We start from the raw sequence: 18,440 nt of genomic DNA on the forward strand, positions 1-18,440 counted from the left end.
AAACAGCCGAACACCATGATGTTCCCATCTCCAAACTTCACTGTTGGTATGGTGTTTTGGGGTGATGTGCAGTGCCATTTCTCCTCCAAACATGGTGTGTATTATGGCATCCAAAGAGTTACATTTTGGTCTCATCTGACCAGACTATATTCTCCCAGTATTTCACAGGCTTGTCCAAATGTTGTGCAGCAAACTTTAACAGAGCTTCAAAATGCTATTTCTTGGAGTCTTGCATGGTGAGTGTGCATACAGGCCATGGAGGTTGAGTGCATTACTTATTATTTTCTTTTAAACAATTGTACCTGCTAATTCCAGGTCTTTCTGAAGCTCTCCTTGGCTCTTGGACAACTCTTCTGATAATTCTTTTCACTCCTCTGTCAGAAATCTTGCGAAAAGCACCTGGCCGGTTTATGGTGAAATTATGTTCTTTCCACTTCCGGATTATGGCCCCAACAGTGCTCACTGGAACATTCAGAAGTTTAGAAATCCTTCTATAACCAATGCCATCAGTATGTTTGCAACAAAAAAGTTGCAAAGGTCTTGAGAGAGCTCTTTGGTTTTACCCATCATGAGATGTTCCATGTGTGACACCTTGGTAATGAGACACCTTTTAATAGACCATCAGTTGGGACTGAACCAGCTTATATTAATTTGCACTAAAGGGGCAGGATTGCTTTCTAATTACGGAAAGATTTCAGCTGGTGTCTTGGCTTTCCATGCTTTTTTGCACCTCCTTTTCTTCATGTGTTCAATACTTTTTCCCTGTGTCATTTCACATTATTACACATAACTTAATGCTAGTACAATGTTTAGAGACGTGTGTATATATCTATATATCTATATATATAGATATATATATACACACACACACACACACGTCTCTAAACATCGTACTAGCATACATAAATTAGCAATGATGGTCACCGTCGATGTTGCCGTCAGTGTTTAACATAGATGGCATGAAAACATCAGCGGGAAAGTATTGATGGTTTGCATCACTTGATGGACATATCTGGGGATTGGCAGGCAGTGGGCCAATGAGGGAAGAGGGTGGCTAAGCTTTGTGCACCCTGCACAGAGTAGAAAAAAACATAGCTCCCTCATCGATAGCAGAGGACCCTCTGACCTCCACCATTGATGGCAAACCATCGGCCATCGGTGGCAATCTCTACTCCAGACTTTCATTCAGAGGTGGGTGTCTTCCTCTCAGAGGTTCTCCCCAGTCATGTAAATCATGTACCGCTTGTCAGCCCTGTGTGAATGGAGTGATCCAGCGAGTCTCCTTCCTTAGATGGGAGCAGCAGCACTCCTTCAGTATTAATAGCTGTTATCTTTTCAAAACAGGCTCTCCACAGAGGGAGGTGCCCTCCACTCTGAGAGGACCGCTTACATGTGTACATGTGAGTGACTGGGACAGCTGAGGATAAAGCCTCTGCTGACTGCAGTCAGGTGGTGCCTATACAAGCCACAGATCCCCAGTCCTAATTTACCATTGATGAAGAGAGCCGGGAGCCTCAGCACAGCAGTTATCAGAGCCTTTGCTGACTGCAGTCCTTGTGTCCAGGTGCCTATATAAGCCACAGGTTACTTAATTCACCATTGATGGACAGCTGGTAGCCTCAGCACAGCAGTATTCAGCACAGAGCCTGCACTCTTACTGCAGGCATTTAATAGAACACCTTTACACGCTAATGTAGTGAATAAAATAAATACCTCCTACACTAAGGAAGACACGTGCCCTACTCCATGGTAAGGTATATTTCCCCTTCAGATTCTGTACCTGGAAGTGACATAAGTGAGGACGGAAGTGCAGTTTTCTGCCCATACTGTCCACCAAAAGAAGAAAGTTGTCCCCTCTGGGTTTGCTTTGCTCGCCACAAGATTATATTCCCCCTCTATGCCCACGTTGATGGTAGGAATGATGTTGGACAGTAATTGATGACGCCAGGGTCAATCCATGGAAGGGGATCTAGCTGTAACCCTACTCCATGGCCACAAAATAAAGGGAGAGGGAGGAGTCAGAAACCAACAAGTCTTAAGTGTAGTGACACCCGGTGCGGGGAGGGATGCCATGCGTGCAGTGCCAGATTAAGGTCTACATGGGCCTGGAGCTGAAATTTCTGAAGGGCCTATTGTGTGCGGCGCAGGGGTGTGTGACTAGTGCCGTGAGAGTGTGACTAATGATGTGGGGGTGTGGTCTTCATAGAGGGTGTGATATTTGGAGAGAGAGTGACTAGCGCCTACCTTCAAAAACCCTCAATCTCCCTCTGCTCTTCGCTTAATGTGATAGTCTACAAATAAATGTGTGTTAATGTGACTGTAATATGACAAAAAAGAAAAGTGGCACTTAATGATGATGTAAATATGAAACCCCTCTATTATGTGGGTCACCTAGTGATGTCATGAATGGGAAATCCCTCTGTATGCAAAAAGAGAGACCTTACCTTACTAATAGCTATAGGGATATGTCTATTCAATAATGTGGTCTACCCCTGAAAATTAAAGCTGGATACACACGTAAAGATTTTCTGTCCAACCATCCAACTAGTTGATTGGTTGGAATAAAAATCTGGTAACATATGGGAGTAAATGATGATCAGCAATTTGCTCAAATGCCAGAAAACAATGGTCGTCAGACAAGTTTGTTAAATGTTTGATCGAAACAATTTGTTAAAACAACAGTTTTTGTCCATTTTCCGGCATTTGGGAGCAAATTGCTGATTGTCATTTGCTTTCATACCTTACCAGATTTTCATTCCAACCAATCAACTAGTTGGATGGTTGGACAGAAAATCTTTACGTGTGTATGCAGCATAAGACTCAAAATTGTGGCAATAGAGATTCTTGTTCCGCTCGGATGTATCCATTTTAATCCCTAGGACAAGGGCTCTGATAAGAGCCCGTCCTGACGATGAGAAAGTATTAAAGTAAACGTATCCACAATCACTTTACTTCTATCTACGGACCTCCTTGTGACTATTGGAAAGCCGCACATGCGCAGCAGTTGCAAATGTGCTGTAGATAGAAGTGATGTGATTGTGGATGCAAAGCAATTCGGGACGTCCTGTAGCCCACCAGAGAGGGATTGCAAAATCCCTTTTTCGGCAGGACAGTCCTATAGCAGGTAAAGATGGTGTTAGCCCATGCAGACCAGATCTATAAAGCTTTCTTGATCTTGGTAAATACCGTCCCCATGTAAATCTATGGGGATGGAATCTCCTGCTTTCCTCTTTTGGCAAAATTTGCAAAGCATTTTGGGACGTCCTGCACCAGAGAGGGGTTGCAAGATCTCTCTTTAGCAAGGCATCCCAATAGCAGGACAGGACAGCTGCAGCAGAAGTGACCAGATTGACATATCTCCTCCTTTCCCCTTTGGAACATATGCATATTGCATATATATATTTATATATATATATATATAAATTATATATATATATATGCAACAGAATGGTGAGAGCAGCACTCTCGACGCATAAAAGATGTTCATAAAATCAGGCCTGACGAAAAAAAAGTAAAAGTTCTCTGAAAAGTTCAACTTAAGAGGCTGCTGTTTAAATAATTTTTATGTGTCCAGAGTGCCTGTGTCACCCTCCTGTTGCTTGTACCATTGGTAATATATAAAAGCTTTATAATATAAAAGCAATCAGTTACATACATTCAAAGTTTAAAATAAGCAGCATGGAACAAGCTTGGTGCAGTCGCTGATCTCCAAGGACCCATTAGCACTGTTTCCCGAAAGGACTCCTGTAACACTCTGTGTTCCGGAGTCCCTGCCGGTTATCTGAACACAGAGCATAACTGATTGCTTGTATACTATAAAGTGTTTATACACTTTACAATTGTGTTCTGCTTTCCTGTTCCTAGAATACACAATACCGGGCTGGGTGAAGCTTTTAAGAGAAGCGACCCTTTTAAAGAGCAGAGGTCATAGACTAAGCACAAGTGGACTCAGGCCCTGATTCAGAGCCAGACGCTCTGAGAGAGCGCTCGCTCTGAATCAGGGCCGGCCTGGTTTTTTAGAACGGCCTCCTGGCCGCTCGCATAGCTCTTGGTGACCACCCACAGCTATAGCGAGAGGCCAGGAAGATGGTCGCAATGGTCAAGACCAATGCGACCGTCGGGCTTGCGACGAGACCCTTGTGGTAGGGTCTCGTTGCTGCAAGCCCCAGAGAGATTTCAGCTCTAACAGAGCCAAAATCTCTCCCACTGACATCACTCGTGATGTCAGTGGGGCCGCCCCAAACGGAGGCGTTCACATGGGAATGCCTCCGTTTGGGCAGCCACTCCCCCAGCCCGCCGACCAAAGGGGGCGAGCTGTAACTCAACATCGACAGCTCGCCCCCTTTGTTGCGAGACCCGGAGCGACGGAGTGCCCATCGCTATCCGGGTCTCGCGCATGCGCACGACGGAGCCGGCTCCGTCGTGCGCATGCGCACTGGCCCACCATTGACACGGTTGCGAGCGCACAGCACTTTCGACCGGGTCTGAATCAGGCCCTTATTGCTCAATTATCTGCAAAAATCTTTTTTTTTTCAAGGGGGCGTGGCCACGCCTCCTGAAATTAGGCCACGCCCCCTTTACCGGGGCCCGGCGTGGCTCTCTACGCCCCTGACAATATATACACGCACTTTTATATATATATATATATATATATATATATACATACACACACACACACATATATCTTGTCAGTACCTGCAAACGGATTATCAGCAGCACTGCAGCAGCCAGCAAGAGGCTTCTGTTCTGTGTCCCCCGATCACCAGCAGCCAGCATGACACCTCAGATGGACAGTTCCTGGCCGTCGAACAGACCTCACAGATGACCGATAGTACGTGGCCGGACTGCTTCTTTCTGGGCACCGCCGCGGACCGCAGACAGGGTGGAACTTAAGTGACGTCGCACGTCGTGACGTCACAAGGCGCGGGACTCTGTGTATGCGGTGCAGGGAAGGCTAGAGAAGCCTTTCTCTGCGCCGCTATGTAATCAATTTGTGCCAGTATTTGATCCCGGGGTGGGAGGGGGAATTGCGACTGGCGGTTGAGGGGAAAGAGTCTTGGATGCCCGCTAGCAGGCTGCTGTAGCAGGAAAAAAAATTCCTGTCTACAGCGGAACAGAAGATGCTGGGCCTATTTTAATGAGGGGCCTGGAGCTGAAGCTCCATCCGCCCCATTGTTAATCCGGCCCTGCATGCGTGTGGCACCACCGAAAGGGGACCTGGTATCGTGGACGGGAGTGTGGCCTAGCGGCCCGAGGTTATTGCTGGGGTGGTGGGGAATGCCGGAGATGCGGAGTGCCGGCTCCCTCACTGTGACAGGAACCGAGTGCTGCACTTAATGCTACAGTGCAGCACCTGGCTCCTGTCACTAAGGGGGAGCCTGCACCTTGGTTTCATCCCTCGGCGGGTGACACCCGGGTGCGGCCCGCATCCCCCTTGTGACGCCACTGACTAGTACCCTCTATGTAAATCTAGAAATCATATTCTACACATAAATGATTATAATCGTCTGCACTTTATGAGAGAGGAGCAGCCGGCGGTGAAATGTAATTTAACACCCCTCCAGGCCACCAGTGTGTACCTGGCAGCTTCTCTCCTGATAGTTGTGATGTTCCGAACATCGATGGTCCAATATATCAATGACCGATATTAGAAAATCGATGTTAATGTCATGTGTTTTTTATATAAAATCCTGTTGGATAAGTTTTAAAATAGATGTTCTTGACCCAATTCAATCATAAAAAAACTTGTCAATTTCGAAGTGGTTTTTTCGAAAACATTTTCTTTAGCCAGTTAAGTGGTTAAAGTAATGCAATAAAGATGATTAACCTTTCTTCTAAGGGGGTTGGGTACGAGATGCCGGCGCTCGGGATCCTGGCAGTCAGAATCCTGACGCAGGCATCCTGACCAGGGTAGAATACTAACGCCCAGAGGTAAGTAAGCCTAACCTAACCCCTAACATTACATCTAACCCTCCCTCCCTAGTGCTTAAACATAACATCCCCCTCTAGTGCCTAAACCTTACCCTCCCTGCAGCCAAAACATAACAACACCCCCCCCCCCCCCCTCAACCTGAGCCTAACACTTCCCCCTGGGTAATATTTATCTCCAGATTGCCAAAAACTAAGCATGTAAAAAGTAATGAGGGTAAGAAAGGTGACACCAATCACAGTTAAGGCATGAAGCAATTAAATGTAAAGGGGAATGACAAGTGAACTTGGCCCCTCTAGTGTCAGATAAGTGACTTGCACCAGATTTGTTTATATGGCTTGATACTTGCCTCTGTTTTTGTCATATCATAAATTACAATTTTCCTATTCCAACCAACGCTGAGCAATGTCTTCTCTTTCAGCGATAAAACACAGGTGACTTCCGCCTCCTCCACTGGCTGAAGCCTGTGCAGATTGTGGCCATTTTGAATATTCCAGACCTAGGACAGAAGGAGGATAAGGTGTCAGGGGATAGTCTCACAACAACAGACTTTGTTTTATATAACGCTGTGTAGGAACATTGAATACAATGGCAGCATGCTCATAAGCAATAATATGAATTTGTCATCCATGCTGTTTTATGAATTATGAAAATAAACAGAGTGATTTTCGATTATAAACAAGTTTAGTAATATGAATAAGGAATATATACTTATTTTTCAAGCAGCAGAAAACAAAAGAAATAATATTAAGAATATATATTACATAATGTAGGCAGCCTGAAAGGAAAGTCCTGTGGTTAAGAATGACTGCTGCTCCTAACATGTATGTTGTACCTTAATTGTGCCGTTCCTGGCACCTGTAATCAGCTTCCTATGGGAGTTGTCAAATGTCATACATGTGATTTCCTCCTGTCCATGTACATTATTGAGCAGGAGCGATTTATTACCAGTTTCCACATCCCAGACAGCAACGCTGGAATCCTCACTCCCTGTAACCACCTGTACAAACCGTATATGAGCCACAGGGTTAAAATGTCCTTACCTTGTCATCAAATGCAATTCAATTGATTTGAGCTATCTTAAGTAAATCTTAATTCTTTACCTAGCAATGTGTGTATGTATGTGTGTGCGTACATGCGTGCATGTGTATAAAAGTTACAGCAACATTTGAGAAATAACTAGACAAAACATAACATAATACTATTGTATGGCGACAGAAAATCTTCCAAAAGTTATTAAAAAATGATAAGTGCACATTTGTGGCTTATGTTTTTTTTCACATATTGATAGGATGTATGTGTACATTCCTATGGCGACCTGGCAGCTTCTTTGTAAGAGTCTCCTCTGCACACAAGATCTTACCATGTTTTGCGGGATCTCGCGCATATGCAGTGGGGCTGGCCAGGAAGTAAGACACAGCGCCTCAGTATGAGTCTGATGCGCTGGGGTCTTGCAGGGATCGCTGGAGGGGGGAGTTCTCTCTCCCGCACTCAGACAGCCAAGATGTTAATATAGCTTGAAGTTATTGCTTATTCCTTTGTCTCGATAAGTGGCGAAGCAGGAAGCGCTATGGCGGCACGCTAAGTGCGGCTATAGTACATCTCCCTGCTATTTATTTAATAGCACTATGGGAGGGAGATGTATGAAGGTTTATTAGCTGTATTTTCGGTAACAGCGCACGTTATTTGCTGCAGTTACTGCTTCCCTGCATGTATGAATGTAGGGAAGTGTTCAAATGACGGGAGCACTATGTGATAAGTTCCGCTATAGTATATCTGCCCCTATGTTACTTTCATTAATATGTCAGCAAAAAAAAAGAAATAATGCAAAGAGTATAGAGAATAGATTGAGGAGTGCTAAATCTGTGCCCCAATTCTCCTGACATATTTGGCAGCTGCCTGTACCACCCCTCCCTTAGCATGTGTAGCAGTTTTCTTCAACTCCAGCAGGTCCATATAAAGCACTCTGGAATTCTGAGAGTTAATGGACTGTCTAGCAATCAAAGGTTAAACAATCATGGATCATACAATGCAGATATAACTCTCTTTCTGGCTGAGAGAGCTGAATAATTAATTCTTGTTACTCGGATGCTCAATCAGCCGCAATGAATTGCACTTTCTCCCAGCTTCCCGGCAATGAGATGCAAATTCCCATGTCAAAATTGCTGTTAAATTGCCCAGGCTTTATGAGGTTGTGAGAAGTCAGTTGATGGGTTTTATAGTGGTGAATCTGGACGAAAGCGCTGAGAAGTTCGGGAATCGGTGTAGCGTGCTGGGGACATGTTTTTATTTTTCTATCTTTTAATGCTGACTCGCATGAAGGAGACTGTGCAGAACATCAGATATAGAGCGTTTCTGATGAGTGTCGGCCTCATTACTGCAATTAACCCCTGCACTGTCAGTAGTACTGGACACACTGTTATATTATATTATATTATATTGGCCACTTCATCCAATTACACATAAAGGGGTAAATTTACTAAAGTGAGAGTTTTTAGAAGCGGAGATGTTGCCCATAGCAACCAATCAGATTCTAGCTATTATCTTCTAGAACAGGAAAGTCAAAACTCAAAATACCAACCGGGCCGAATAATCAAGGTCTAAAGGTGCATACACACGTTGAGATACAGCGACGATCAGATAACAATAACGATCATTATCTGATCGTTCTGCATGTGTTGGATGATCGTTATCGAACATCCAACACATGCATTAACGATTAACGATCGCAGGTCCCTATAGTAAACAGGCTAACATGGTCGAAATCGACCATGTATGCCGGTTTGCCTGGGCGACGGACGATGGTCGATAACGACCATTCGTACCCGCGCATCGACCAAAGTTTGGTCGTTTGCAGGGACATTAAAGTGAACGATTTCAACGATAACGATAAGTTCCTTATCGTTATCGTTTAAATCGTTCACTTTATCTGAACGTGTGTACGCAGCTTAAGAGTGTGTAGGCCGCAATAAAAAAAAGTCTTATATGTAATTTTGAAAGGTTTATTATTAATAAAAACGAATGCTGTGCCCCCTGTAGTAGTGCCCATTATGAATGCCTCCTGTATTAGAGTCCCTTATGCAATGCCACTGTAGTTGTGCTATTATGCAATGCCCCCAGTATAAGACCCACTTATGCAATGCCCCCTTATGTAGTGCCCCCAGTAGTGGCCATTATGCAGTGCCCCCAGTAGTGTCCTTATGTTGTGCCCCCAGTAATGCCCCTAGTCGTGCCCCTTATGCTGTGCCTCCTCTCAGTGTTGAACAGGCCCCACTGCAGTACTTATCTCTCTCCTACTTACCTCTCTTCACGCTGGGCACCTACGTAGACACTGCCGCTGACTGGATCTAACTAGATTCAGCAGGCGCAGGCTCCTCTCATCACACTCGCTGGGAACGCTGGCCTCTGAAGTGATCAGATACTTATTTAGTCTCTGATAGCTTCAGAGACCAGTGTTCACAGTTTTAAATACAGTAAACAGCTGAGCTCCGATCGTGGTAGAGGTTTGGGCCGCATGATATTTGTATTTGGGCCCACACAGTCGGGCCACATAAAATGTAGCACACAAATACTGGACAGTTTTAGTTTTAGACTGTGAATTAAAGTTTGTATGGGACACACAACCCTCCCAACTCTAAATCTATGGGCATGATTCATCACGGATTGCAACTGTAAGAGCGTACACAGGTTGGTCGATGGTGCGAACTGCGCATGCGTATGCATCGCAGTGGGGAAGCAATCGGGAAGCCGACTGCCTAAATACCGGCAGCCGGCTTCCCGACTGTCTTATCCCGGCATGGGCGAAATGCCGGGCGTCTAGATGTAGACGCCCGCATTTCCCCGATGCCGGGAGACCGGCGCCCGGCATCACGATCGTAGTGATGCCGGGCGCCGCGAGCGGACAGCCTCGGTGGGGGAGGGTTAGGTTTAGGGCTCCTGGGGGGGACTTAGGGTTAGGCACCCCCCCCGGGAGGGTTAGGGTTAGGCTAGGGGGAGGGAGGGCTAGGGTTAGGCACCCCCAGGGGGGACTTAGGGTTAGGCACCCCCCCGGGGGACTTAGGTTTAGGCAGCGGGGAAGGGGGTGGTTAGGGTTAGGCACTTAGAGGGGGGATTAGGGTTAGGCACTTGCGGGGAAGTTAGGGTTAGGCACCCCTAAGGAGGGTTAGGGTTAGGGGGTTAGGTTAGGTTAGTCTATACTTACCTATCCACGATCGGGATTTCCAGCGCTGTCGGGCTTCCGCTGCTTCGCACTCTGCTCCTGTCGGGCTGCCGCTGACGGGAATCGAACCGCCGGCCATGCGGCCGGCGGTATATCATACCCATTCCTCGCAGTGCGCGTGCGTGAGTTAGCATTAGGAACGCACTGCGATCACTTACGGAGACACAAAGCCATCATAGAATGATAGACAGGAGGTCAGCGTTTGGTGGTGGTGACGGGAGAGTGGTCGGAGAAACGCAGGCACAGCCTGAGTACTCACTGCGTGTGACAAGGTTAGCAATCTCTGAGTCAGGTCAGACCTGTTGTAACTGTGCGTGAGGGGCCGACGTTACTCAATGTTGCCAATGTATATGCAAGGTATTACGGATAGGCAAAAGCGGTAGTGGGCGTCTTTATGCTGGCTGTGCGACAGTTTTGCAATTGCAGTCATTAGCATATTTTTGCAGCAGACCTGCGTGCATAACTGCAGCTGCGATCGCAACAGCGATCTGTAGTGAATCGGGCCCTATACGCACATTTTAAATTTGGAACTACTACAGTGTAAGATGGTTTTGACAATGTGCAAAGTTGCACCTTTTAGCTGTATTATCAGTACTGCGTACTTGCCTACTTTCATGGAACTACCAACAGACGCCTGAAATTTGGAGAGTGCACCCTGACACCCGAGAGAGAACTTAGGGATCACTTCATCATGACCCTACCCCCACCTACGTAGTTTGCAGCATTATGTCATACAAGGGGAGCGGGGCCACAATGATGAAAGCCTCCCGCGCTTACCACTTAGACCTACTCTCCGGGATATCCTGGAGGGGAGGTCTCAGAAGACAGCAAGTATGATATACTGCTAACTACAAATGAGGCCCAGACTCAAAATTATGTATTGCCCATTTTTGGAAACTGATTCTGGGTTACAAACCTAGTATTCATCCCATGAAATCATACTTACCTACTTTTGAAATCGCCTTTCAGGGAGAAGCCCGGATAGAGATGCAGGTGGGCAGTCATGTGGGTGGCGCAGACTATTTGCATAGTTAGGCCCCACCCCCTGTATGACGACATGCCATGAATCGTGCTCATTTGAATAGGGGTGGGGCCACATAAGCCAATTACCATAGAATCATATCATTAAGCCCCGTCACCTCCCTATGGACCGCGGGGAAGTGGGCAGGTTGGGCGAGAAGTGCCTACTCTTCCCCCTGGAAGGGTAGGTAAGTATGCATGAAATTCACTATTATCAGCTCATGTTATAACAGAGGAGTAGTGATGTATATGGTTATACAGTATTCATACATACAGTATGTCAGCATTTGGGGCTGGGGGGAAGATGTATCAAGCCTTGGAGAGGAATAAAGTGTAGTATTGTACAAAGTCACCAATCAGCTTCTAACAGTCAAATCAAATACTGTGCTAGATAAATGCCCGGGGTGGGATGCACCAATGTCAGAAATGCAGGCAAATACCTGAAAATACAGTTTTCGGGGGTTTGACCACATTTCTCTTATGCACCGAGCCCCGGAATGCAATACATTGCAGGGCTTGGATGCAGTGGACAACGCCATCTTTGTATGAGCTTCTATTCATGATGGGATCCCTCCCAGCAACCCCCATGGCACGTGCGTCCCTCTGCGCATGTGCAGTAGAACACCAGAGGGACTTCTGGGTCATAGACCCGGAAGTCCCTCACTCACAAAGGACAGCTCTTACTGAGAGAGCTGTCCTTTGTGATTTTTTTCATGCATATCGGCGTAATTAACACCGGCATGCATGCAATCAGTTGCGGGATGCATCTCATGCAAATTGCGATACTTCATGAATCCCGCCATGGGTAACTTCTCCACTTTATCTCTCTCCAAGGCTTGATACATCTCCCCCAGGGGATGCAACATAGTGATTGTATATTAGGGCAAAGTTTAATGTTTTTTTCTAGAACTGTCACTAATGTTTTATAACTAATAAGTTATAATATACAGTTGATTGTAGGCATTAACTACATAGTCAGCCTTTTGGTAAAATAATTAATGCGTGTAAAGGAATCTAGTGTGTACCGACCTCGTTAGCGCTGGGACCCAATGGGGAGCCAGCATCGGCAAGTGCATAGTCCATACACACTTGCCGATGCCGGGAGCAACAGCGGGCACCATGCTGCATTTGGGTCCGAAGGGCGACGTCCAGTGGCAGGGCCGTAGCTAGGGTAGTGCGGCCGGTGCCATCGCACAGGGCACCACAGGTCAGGGGGCGCTGTTTGGGCCTGTCAAATTTCTGTTTATTATCATTCTTGCTTGTAGCTTCCTCTTATTTCATCCCCAGCATCTCCTGGTCTCTCCTATCTCTTACCTGGCTGTTCCCCATGAAGCCATGGCCCTTTTTTGGGTGCATTATGTCCCTTTGAAAAATTAGAGGGGCGCCAATGCTCTTTCTGGCACAGGGCACCAAAAAGTCTAGTTACGGCTCTGTCCAGTGGCATATCTATATCGGGTGCAGTGTGTGCGGGGCACATGGGCTCAGGGTCTAGGGGGGCCACGCACCGCACACCCTGCACCCATATTATTTTAAACGTACCTGTCCGTGGTCCTGCGTCGGGCGTCAGCGCTGCTCAGAACACCGGAAAATAGCCTCCGCGGTTTGTGCAGTAGACTCTGGGCACACTCTAGTGCCCGGAGTCTACTAATGCTATGGTGGCTGGCCAGCCGCCAGCCACTGGGGAGAGAGGAGGGGGCCCGGCATGGAGAGTGCACATGGGCTCCCTCCTCTCTTAAGATGCCCCTGGCGACGTCGCTGACGGCATGCGGGAGCACACATCCTCAGTGACTTAGCGGGGACACACTAGACGATGTGCCCGATATGACCCTGAGATCCGCCGGATCAGATGACATATCATCTAGTATTTACCTGGCATTAGGAAGCAATTTAGGGCCTGATTCATTATGGATCGCAACTGCGATTACACATGCAGATGGCCAATTGTTGTGTTCTGTGCATGCATATGCATTGCAGTGTGCGTGCGCGAAGGCTCCACTGTGATCACACGCAGATCCATCGCAGAGTGATTGACAGGAAGTGACCATTTGGGGGAGTTGATGGGTGGGTGGATGCCATTACAGGGGCGTGCATAAATTAGCCACTACGATGGCATACGCAGCTTGAGCTTTAACTGCGTGCGAAGAGGTTAGCAAATTCTGAGTAAGGTCAGACCTGTTGTAATTATATGTTACGCTCCGAGTGTACTCGATGTTACCGATGGTTCGCAGACTTGCAAAGTATTACGGATATGAGTAAGCAGAAGTGGGCGTCCTTATGTTGGGCTGCGATGGCATTGCGTTTGCAAACATTAGCATATTTTCTCAGTGGGTCTGCATGCGTAATTGCAGCTGCCCCTTTTGCAATGCCCACTGTAGTAGTGCCCCTTATATAATGTCCCCAGTAGCAGTGCCCCATGTAGTAGTGCACCCTTATACTGTGCCCCCCTATGCAGTGCCCCTTACATAGTCCCCCATATGCGGTGCCCCCAGTAGTGATCCCCCCAGTAGTGATCCCCCTTAGTCTGTCTGACTCTCATTGGCTGCTGAAACACACACATTGCCGCCGGGTAGTACGACTGTACTACCCAGCGCCAGCTGCGATGCGTATGGAACTGTGTAGTGTGCAGGGCCAGACTGGCCATCGGGCACTTCTGGCAAATGCCAGAAGGGCCGATGCCCGGATGGGCCGGTTTGGTTGAGCGCAGGCTTACCCGGCCCGGCAGTACAGCCTCCTGGACTGCGCCATGCTCAGCAAGGAATTTGCCCTAATGAGCGGCCGCGTCATAGCGTACTAACGTCATGACGCAGCCAAGCCCCATGGCAATGGGAATCTGCCTGTTAGCTGGCAACTCTATATGCGACAGTGCGGCCACTGAATTGACCTTCGCCTCCGCCGTGGCCCTTCTGGTCAGGACCGGGAGGACTGAGACTAGTAGCTCCGCCTCCTGTGCCGAGCTGCATATCCCCTGACGGCTGTCTATTTTCCCCACAATTATGCGCGCAACGTGATGACGTCACGCTGTGCGCTTAGTCTTAGTATGTGCAGTGTACCACGCTCCACGAAGGAAGGAGGAGAGCTGAGTGAGGAGGAGCACCGCACAATCACCAGGAAGACTCCGATTCAGCGTTTCCCAGGTAGCCCCAGTTATGTGACCCAGTGTGACAGCTGCTTGTCCCTTAAGAAGAGGAGAGAGGACACTGCACAAACCTATTATGAGGTAAGTGACAGTAAATATTGTGTCTGCTACAGAAAATTGAGTATAGTCTGCAGATTAGGTATTGGTGCTCGCTGGAACAGTTGAATGTCGAACATGCACCTAAAGGTAAACGGAAACAGTGGCACTGGTTGCTTTGAAAAAAGTCAAAGTGTATTGAAATACTTCATATAAAGGCCCTAATATATGAAGTATTTCAATAGACTTAACTTATTTCAAAGCAACGAGTGCCACTGTCTGTTTGCCTTTGGCTACACACACATATATATATATATATATATATATATGTATATATATATATATATAGCGCAAGTCCAGCACTCACTGGTTCGATTTTTCTTATAAAAAACTGAAGCCTGGTAGAGATAGTCATAGTCACACGTGTGCATGTAATGTCAGACGGTATTACATAGCCGCAAGGAAGCAGCTGTGCAATAATGTCCAGAAATGCAGCAGGAGGTGTCTGTAGGTAATGGGCACCTCCCAGTGGCGTAACTAGGGCAGGGCGAGCGGGGTTCGTGCCCTGGGCGCCGTTGGACCGGCGGCGCGGGGGGGCGCCGCCGGCCACGGTACTGGCCCGCCCACCCTAGTTAGCCAGTGTAGCGCCAACCGCAATGAGTGCGGTCAGCGCTACACATTTGCACAGGACCGGCGCTAGGCTTCCAGCGCCGGCAGTGGCGTAACTAGGGCAGGGCGAGTGGGGTTCGTGCCCTGGGCGCCGTTGGACCGGCGGCGCGGGGGGGTGCCGCCGGCCACGGTACCGGCCCGCCCACCCTAGTTAGCCAGTGTAGCGCCGACCGCAATGAGTGCGGTCAGCGCTACACATTTGCACAGGACCGGCGCTAGGCTTCCAGCGCTGGTCCTGTGCTGCACGCCTGAGCCCGTTCCCTCCCCCTGAGCGCTTGCCCAATAGCGCCAGGAGGCGGGCTCAGGCTGTGCATAACACACGCATCGCCGCCAGCGCTGGCGGCGATGCGTGTGTTAAACAGCAGCCAATGAGAGTCAGATAGACTCTCATTGACTGCTGCAGCACCCACTGCAAGAGCCGGACTTCCGTCCGGCTCCTGCAGTGGGTAATGGGACTGACGTCATGACGTCAGTCCCATAATGCTGAGCGCGCCAGCCCGGGCGGACTGGAGGGCGGGAGCGGCATCGCGGACAGGAGCAGCATGGAATCAGGTAAGTATATTTTTATATTTATTTATTTATTTTTAAACCTATATGCACAACGGGGGAGGGGTTGGCTACTACTGGGGGGGACATCTACTGGGGGGGACATCTACTGGGGGTGCCATTGGGAGGACCTCTACTGGGGGGGGCTACTCTACTGGGGACTACTCTACTGGGGACTACTACTTGGGGGGGGGGACTACCACTGGGGGCATTCTAAAAGGGGCCTAGTATTACTAGAGGCACTGCACTCGGGGGACCACTAATGGGGGTAATAATAGGAAGGGCCACTACAGGGACCACTGGATGGGGGAGGGGTCACTACTGGGAGCCTGCATCAGGGGGACCACTACTGGGGGCACTGCATGGGAGGGGGGGACACTACTGCTGGGGGCACTATATAAGGGGCTTACTGCTAGGGGCACTACGGGGACCACTACAGGGGGCACTAGATTCGGGGGATCACTACAGGGTGCCTGCATAAGGGGACCACTACTGGGAAAACTGCATGGGGGGGACTACTGTTGGGGGCACTATATAAAAGGGCACTGCATAAGGGGATACCGCTACTGGGCGCACTGCATTGTGGGGACTGCTACTGGGGGCACTGCATAAGGGGGAACACTACGTGGGGCACTGCATTTGCGGGGGCCACTACTGGGGGTACTGAGTAAGGGGAACTAATTGGGGGCTGTATAAGAGGGACCACTACTGGGGATACTGTATAAGGGGCACTACTATGGGCCTGCATGAGAGGGACCACAACTGCATACTGGGGGTACTACTGGGGTTAAGGTGCATATGGATAGGAATGTTCAGTTTGAAAATAAAGGGGTGTGTCATGTTGACACGCCCCATTTTTAAGTGACCACGTCCATTTTTTTGCCGCGCGCGCATGGGGGGGGGGCTCCCTTTTCAAACTTGCCCTGGGCTCCAAATACCCTAGTTACGCCACTGAGCACTGGTCCTGTGCTGCACGCCTGAGCCCGTTCCCTCCCCCTGAGCGCTTGCCCAATAGCACCAGGAGGCGGGCTCAGGCTGTACATAACACACGCATCGCCGCCAGCGCTGGCGGCGATGCGTGTGTTAAACAGCAGCCAATGAGAGTCAGATAGACTCTCATTGACTGCTGCAGCACCCACTGCAAGAGCCGGACTTCCGTCCGGCTCCTGCAGTGGGTAATGGGACTGACGTCATGACGTCAGTCCCATAATGCTGAGCGCGCCAGCCTGGGCGGACTGGAGGGCGGTAGCGGCATCGTGGACAGGAGCAGCGTGGAATCAGGTAAGTATATTTTTATATTTATTTATTTATTTTTAAACCTATATGCACAACGGGGGAGGGGTTGGCTACTACTGGAGGGGACATCTACTGGGGGGGACATCTACTGGGGGTGCCATTGGGAGGACCTCTACTGGGGGGGGCAACTCTACTGGGGACTACTCAACTGGGGACTACTACTTGGGGGGGGGACTACCACTGGGGGCATTCTAAAAGGGGCCTAGTATTACTAGAGGCACTGCACTCGGGGGACCACTAATGGGGGAAATAATAGGAAGGGCCACTACAGGGACCACTGGATAGGGGGGGGGGTTACTACTGGGAGCCTGCATCAGGGGGACCACTACTGGGGGCACTGCATGGGAGGGGGGGACACTACTGCTGGGGGCACTATATAAGGGGCTTACTGCTAGGAGCACTGTGGGGACCACTACAGGGGGCACTAGATAGGGGGGATCACTACAGGGTGCCTGCATAAGGGGACCACTACTGGGAAAACTGCATGGGGGGGACTACTGTTGGGGGCACTATATAAAAGGGCACTGCATAAGGGGATACCGCTACTGGGCGCACTGCATTGTGGGGACTGCTACTGGGGGCACTGCATAAGGGGGAACACTACGTGGGGCACTGCATTTGCGGGGGCCACTACTGGGGGTACTGAGAAAGGGGAACTAATTGGGGGCTGTATAAGAGGGACCACTACTGGGGATACTGTATAAGGGGCACTACTATGGGCCTGCATGAGAGGGACCACAACTGCATACTGGGGGTACTACTGGGGTTAAGGTGCATATGGATAGGAATGTTCAGTTTGAAAATAAAGGGGTGTGTCATGTTGACACGCCCCATTTTTTTGCAGCTTGCGCATGGGAGGGGGGCTCCCTTTTCAAACTTGCCCTGGGCTCCAAATACCCTAGTTACGCCACTGGCACCTCCTTTCTGCACCTGAGAGATCCTAGTGCAGCGTCCATTTGTGCTGCCTCAGATCACCATTGCGAACACTGGCGGCTCCAGAGGTGGGGCTGCAGCACAGTCCAAATTTCAAATAGGGGAGTCACACCTACTGCCAACGAGTCTTGGCAGGTGATGATTAGCTATGTTTGGAAAGACAGTTGGTTTGGCTCCATTTTTTGGTTACCCACAGCTATGCGAGCGGCCAGGAGGCTGTCTTGAAAAATAAAAAGGGACGCCCTGATTCAGAGCGAGCACTCTCAAAGAGCGTCCGGCTCTGAATCAGGCCCTATGATCACTAATGCAGCATATTCTTGTCCTGTATTGTACTGTAAGTCACTGGTTTCTTGTTCACTTATTTGTTTATGTGCATTGTAAGGTGCTGCGGAACACTTTTGGCGACTTATAAAGAGAGGATAATAATAATGTCACTAAGAGGCACTACTGTGTGGCATAATTTGAATTGGGGGTACTATTATGTGGTTACGCCGAGACCACCACACCTGGATCTCCCTGCTTTGCCTGTGGTTGGCCGCACAAATGCTCTTTTTTAAAAATGTGTAGTTACGGCTCTGCTTTGGTGTGCGCAGATGGGTCCTCTGCGTTCAGCACCCCTGCCCTAAAAATTTTCTACAGTGAACACTATCTAATAT

General features: G+C 48.8%; 1 protein-coding gene across 1 annotated transcript in view; it reads right to left on the reverse strand.

The window, feature by feature from the left end:
* The window catches only part of LOC148511885 (cilia- and flagella-associated protein 337-like), a 150,148-nt gene that overhangs the window by 74,054 nt on the left and 57,654 nt on the right, over window positions 1–18,440 (reverse strand). The window contains 2 exon segments of the mRNA XM_088482663.1: window positions 6,279–6,428; window positions 6,765–6,929. Of these exon segments, the coding sequence (XP_088338789.1) occupies window positions 6,279–6,428; window positions 6,765–6,929 (315 nt within the window).

Source organism: Taudactylus pleione, unplaced genomic scaffold (assembly GCF_031769625.1).
Source record: "Taudactylus pleione unplaced genomic scaffold, aTauple2 ptg000290l, whole genome shotgun sequence".
Classification (NCBI taxonomy): domain Eukaryota; kingdom Metazoa; phylum Chordata; class Amphibia; order Anura; family Myobatrachidae; genus Taudactylus; species Taudactylus pleione.